The sequence below is a fragment of the Ptychodera flava genome, chromosome 1, assembly GCF_041260155.1.
Source record: "Ptychodera flava strain L36383 chromosome 1, AS_Pfla_20210202, whole genome shotgun sequence".
Classification (NCBI taxonomy): domain Eukaryota; kingdom Metazoa; phylum Hemichordata; class Enteropneusta; family Ptychoderidae; genus Ptychodera; species Ptychodera flava.
Window position 1 is genome coordinate 35,984,904 of NC_091928.1, and position 6,000 is coordinate 35,990,903.

General features: G+C 36.6%; 1 protein-coding gene across 13 annotated transcripts in view; it reads left to right on the top strand.

The window, feature by feature from the left end:
* LOC139136172 (oxysterol-binding protein-related protein 8-like) overlaps window positions 1-5,406 on the top strand; it is a 121,235-nt gene extending 115,829 nt beyond the window's left edge. For all 13 annotated transcript variants that reach the window (XM_070703931.1, XM_070703990.1, XM_070703976.1 and 10 more), the window contains 2 exons: window positions 2,695-2,987; window positions 3,336-5,406. In XM_070703931.1, the coding sequence (XP_070560032.1) occupies window positions 2,695-2,987; window positions 3,336-3,586 (544 nt within the window). In that variant the 3' untranslated portion in view covers window positions 3,587-5,406. The remainder of the gene's footprint in view (window positions 1-2,694; window positions 2,988-3,335) is intronic.
* The last annotated feature ends 594 nt before the right edge of the window (window positions 5,407-6,000 follow it).

Consider the following 6,000-nt stretch of genomic DNA (forward strand, 5'->3'; position numbering starts at 1 on the left):
ATATTTTTTACATATTTGAATTTAATAATAATTGGATTGTGTTAATATTACCAAATTAGTTATAAATATGTTGACACTATTTATTGTAAGATTTGTACGGCAGGATTTGTAAATAAAATTTGTTTTTATGATTTTACATGGGTTTATATATCAAAAAATTATTAAAAATTCTTTCAAATTTCAAAATGTGATTTTTCAAAAAGTACTTCAAATACAGGAAATTGTGCCGTACAAATCTTATCTGTAACCTTGTTAATAGGCTGTAAAAATTCCATGTCCATATCTCATTTCAAAGTTGGATTAATTTGGTATACAATTTTGTAGGAAAACTGTTATTCTGTCAAAAATGTTGAAAACAAGCCATATTTGCACCCCTCTTTTGAAGTCATAGAGCAGTTTTTTTTGTTAATCTCACTTTTGACACCTCTTTGACACACAAAGAATCTAAAAATGCATTTACAATAGCAGTCACTCACTCTGAATGCCAGCACTGCCTTGTCAAACTTTCCTGAAAAACAGCAAATAATGACTTTCCCTTTTCAAACATTTTATTAAAAGCTAGGGAACCTCTACCATAGTTAATACACTAAGGACTCCCCAACTTCTTCTTATTTGGTCAGTTTTTCAGAAGTTTCAACAGGCTATAACTCTGCAATGCCTTTGTGCCCAAATGTCTAGTTTTTTAGCTCCGCTGTCAGCGACGCGGAGCTTATCAAATAGGTTGATTATCCGTCGTCGTCCGTCGTCCGTCGTCCGTCGTCGTCGTCCGTCGTCCGTCGTCGTCCGTCAACAATTGCCTTCTCCTCTGAAACCACAAGTCTAATTGCTTTGAAATTTTATATGCAGTTCACTTGGGGTGACCTCACTTCAGTTTGTTCAAATCATGGTGAAATTTGCATATTTGTATTTTTGGGGCATTTTTTGGTGTTTTTGGTAAAAAAATCTTCTTCTCTGAAACCGCTTGTCCGATTGCTTTGAAATTTGATATGCAGTTTGCTTAGGGTGACTTAAATCAGATTTGTTCAAATGGTGGTGAAATTTGCATATTTGTACTTTTAAGGCAATTTTTGTCATTTTTGGTAAAAAATCTTCTTCTTCAAAACTACTGGTCAGATAGCTTTTATATTTGGTACATATGTCCCTAGGGATGATCTATTTCAGATTTGTTCAAATTGTGCAGAAATATGCAAATTTGCATTTTTAAGGCAATTTTTGCCATTTTTGGTCAAAAAATGTATTTCTCAAAAAGTACTGGTCTGATAGATTTGAAATTTGGTATACAGGTTTCTATAGATGAACTAAGTAATATATATTGAATTTCTGATGAAATCTGTAATTTTGTATTTTTGGGGCAATTTTTTGCCATTTTTGGTCAAAAATGTGTATTTCCAAAACTACTCATCTGATAGCTTTGAAATTTGGTATAGAGGTTTCTACAGATGAACTAAATGATATTTATTGAAATAATGATGAAATCTGCAATTTTGTAATTTTGGGGCAATTTTTGCCATTTTTGGTCAAAAAATGTGTTTCTCAAAAAGTACTGGTCTGATAGCTTTGAAATTTGGTATACAGGTTTCTACAGATAAGCTTAGTAATATATATTAAATTTCTGATGAGATCTGTAATTTTGTATTTTTTGGGCAATTTTTGCCATTTTTGGTCAAAAAATGTGTATTTCCAAAACTACTTATCTGATAGCTTTGAAATTTGGTATACAGGTTTCCATAGATGAACTAAATGATATTTGTAGAAATAATGATGACATCTGCAATTTTGAATTTTTGGGGCAATTTTTCCCATTTTTGGTCAAAAGATGCGTTTCTCAAAAAGTACTGGTCTAACAGCTTTGAAATTTGGTATACAGGTTTCTATATACGAACTAAGTGTGATATTTTGAAATTATGATGAAATCTGCAATTTTTATTTTTGGGGGCAATTGTTGCCATTTTTGGTCAGAATATTTTATTCTCAAAAAACTACTCATCAGATAGCTTTGGTTGACATGTTCTTAGGGATGATCGGATGTGATATATTCAAAGTATGATGAAATCTTCAATTTTGTATTTTTGCAGCTTATTTTAGCCAGTTTTCTGGCCACTGCATTGAGTTATCAAAGATTTCCACCTTCTTCATCAACATGTGTCAAAAATAGTTATTCTGTACATAAACACAGCGGAGCTATAGCGGCCGCTAGGTTGTTTTTTTTATTCCACAGAGAATGTTGACTACTTTTATATTTTAATAGTTTTGTTGAAATTTATAACTGACGCTCTAGCCTTTCAACCACCTTAAGTTGACTTAAAAAACTCAGAAATCTTAACAGATTTAGGGCACAATGCTTTCCCCTTATTCAAAATGTTTTTGAAAATATTCACATATTCATGTCTTCAAATATTTTGCTTTGCTGTCAAATAGTTTTGAAATGAGAGTCACACATTTTCTAAGAACAGCACTTCTGTTTTTCTGGTCAACTCATCAGCAAAGTCTGTGATCAGTTGTAATTGTGTACAGCGCCCTCATTGGTGACCTAACCTTTCTGTTTCAAGTTATTTGCTCTTTGTGATGGGATGACAGGGTCATGTGATGTATTGAACAGTTTCATCACTTGAATGTGTTTGCCTCAAGTGTTGAGATTACTGTATGCTTTCATAGGCACTTGCAAAAAAACGTTACCTTTTCATTCCTCCACAGTGCAAGGCCGTGGGATGTCCGCAATGACATCAACCAGTATGAGAGCAACGGAATCATCAGGACAAAAACCAAACACAGGACACCAATGGTCAGAACCACCAGCATTATCAGCCTGGCGCCCAACGATATCATCGGCCGCCGCGACAGTAAACTGCGTCAGTCCACGAGGCGTGCTGGTCATGTGTCCCATACGAGGACATCGTTGAGCTTACGGCCCATCAATGGTGCAGTGAGCGGCGAGAGTGAGTGTTCAACTCCGGATCTGGAGCATCATTCCGGATCAAGTGATGGAGGTGAGGCAAAATAACTTGGTATACTTTGGAGTTCCATGTCGACATGTGCCTGGTGCTTAACAATCGATTCAAGTCAAAGTTGAGTAAGAGTCTTATACAGAATGAATACCCCGCTGTACTGGATCATCCTTGGAGATACAAGGGACATTGGATAGCCAAAACACTCGCATGACTTCACAAATCTCATTGTCTTTGACCCTATGCCCCTACCATAAACAAAAGTTTGGATGTACAAAATTTGGGTTTGTCTGTAAACTGCGGTTTAGTTATCCAATGCCCCTAATAGTCCAAAGGTTTGTAAGATATGTGATGTGAATATAATTCATTTATATTTATTTCATATCACAGATGACCATTCCAGTAACAAAAGCAGCAGCGTGAACAGACGCACGTCGTCTGACATCCTGCAGGCAATCCGACCGATCCAGGAGAGTCAACAACACACTAGTGACCAGCTCAAGACCATCAGTCACCAGTTACTGACCGTGGCCAGGTACCAGGAGGAAAACCAAGCCATGTTTGGACTGCGAAGCAAAGACTGGTTCCTACTCTGCGTCGTTCTTGTAACTCAAGTGCTTCTGAACTACTTTATGAAGTGATGGCGCTGGGAGTTTCTTGGCGGAGTGATTTGTGGAAATACGTTGCCTGCGATCGCGATTGGTTATGTCATCTAGAAGGCTGACAGTTGGCAGGCCAATCCTACAACTTGAAAGTCTCCACTGTAAAGATGTTTCAATCTTGAAGTGGACATGAAACCTGACCATAAACTACTCTGCGTCACAGTGATTTCAGTTCTCAAAATGAAGAAGGACGTAGGTCAATAAGTGGAATATTGGCATGTTGAAGTCAATATCAGTAAACCAGGTCAATAATGGAAAATACTTAAATCTGTGGAGTCAATATTCGTATCAAAGGTCAATAATGGGGATAGTTAAATTAATAAATTCAATATCAACAAGGTGAGGTCTGTAACATCTGCAATGTACAGCGAATTCTACAAACTTTGCATGTCTTTTCTAGACAGCAGAATGACACTGTATTTTACTGATTCCATCATGTCACATACACAGTGTACTAGGAACAGTAAATATAAGTTTATTTTGACACAAGGGAAAGTTTTCCAGAGCCTTTACCAGATGAGATTGCATGTTTTGACACCCTTGAAATTTGTAAATTTGTATAATGGCATGCTACGTTGGTGGAGAGTTTACATTTTATAGTTATATGGATGAACAGAAAGTGTTCAAATTTGGATCAAACATTTTTGTGTTTATACAGAGTTAGTTTTATTGTACACTGTACCCCTCATTTTCAGTTACACTTTGTTTTCGTTGTCCACATAACTTACGCAGTGCCTATGACAGCATTGTAAACAGACCATGTCTAGTCAGAATTCTAGTAACCTGTAGTTTATCACAGCTTCAACTACATTGCTTTGCTTTGACTCGGGCAATATCCACCTTCTGTAACATCCCACAATTTAAAACAAGGGAAGATAGTCGATACATACATACATATACAAGTGCTCTATATGTAAAAAAACTTACAGTACTACCAAAGTTTATAGTTGAAAATTTCGTAGCCTACAGAGATGTGGTCAGTTCAACCTGGTTCTTGGATTCAGTAATCTGGATAGGTAGAGGGCCGTCAGAAATCTATAGCGCCTGCTTAACCTGTTCACCCCCCGATTCCATGTCCAACGGTCCATTCACAGAACAGGTTTGGGCCAAACCATGATTTATGGGGGGGGGGTTAATGGTATTGTGAGGACTCGGTAGTGTAGCCCTCTTTTTGGTGAGTGATATCATTGTTGCCAGCATCCCCCTTCATGGAGCAACATTTCCATACTGTGGACAACTCAAAACTGTGATGCCATTAACTTGCGTCAGTAGGAAATGGAAATAATGTCTACCAAACATCTGTCTCCTCCCTTCCATGGATTTCCGATCATTTCCTGTTCCCACCTCTTTATCAACCTGTTTTTCGAATCCATGGAACAGTCTTGAAGTATTCAAGCGTGGATCATTCCATTATCCAACAGGCTGGATGGCGTCATTCAATAATCCAAACGATGCAACCAATAAATTCAAAGTTAGAGCACACACACACTAGGAAGTCACTTGAAAAGAATATATTTCTATGCCTGACTTCATCTTAGACTTACTGACATTCCCCCAATCGACAGCCATTTTCCTGTATCTGTCGATTCAAATGTGGTTTGCCTTCAAAATCATTGTAATCTGATATATTCTTGGTGGTGAATGATATTTTTCTTTAAATAATGACACAGAGTATTTGATTAACTCCACCATTTCTGAGTAAACTTGAGCTGACTTGGCAAGGCTTTGACAGTTTTGACCAGTTCTATATGTTATGTTTGTACCTAATATTTACCGATATGTGAAAATCAAAATGGATGAACCTTGTGTTAACTCTATGGGGGGAAAATGAAGATTTTATCAAACAGCTACGAGTACATTATACAAGACATTCGTTTAATTTCCTGTTGATGAGCCCTTCTTACAGTTTGCTACAATCTGATAGGTTGTGATATTTCTCTGATTAGAATATGCTAATTTTAATCTGTTCACATTTCTTCACCATGTTATTATTACATAATTTATTTTTTTGAAGTCTCCCAGTGAGCTAGGAACCTTCACTCTAACTGCCAACAGGGTACTGTACATAATGTACTAAAACTTTCTTTAGATTTTTACTTTCTTTTTCAGTGTTCATTGGGACTTTTAACACAAAGAGAAGCCAAAACTTTCTGCAGACATTTGAAATTCGTAGAGCTGTTTTCAGTGAATAGAAAATTATTCAACGTGTGTTTGGAAAAAAAAGGGGGATTTGAAAGGTGATCAGTTTTGTGCCGTAGGCTGGTTTGAGATTTCATGTTATTTTTTGATATTCACAGCCCAGGCAGTCTCATCTCAGAATGAAATGGAGTGGAAAATTTATGAAATTACCCTTAAACCAATAAACAATTATTCAGACACACTGAAAGATGTAA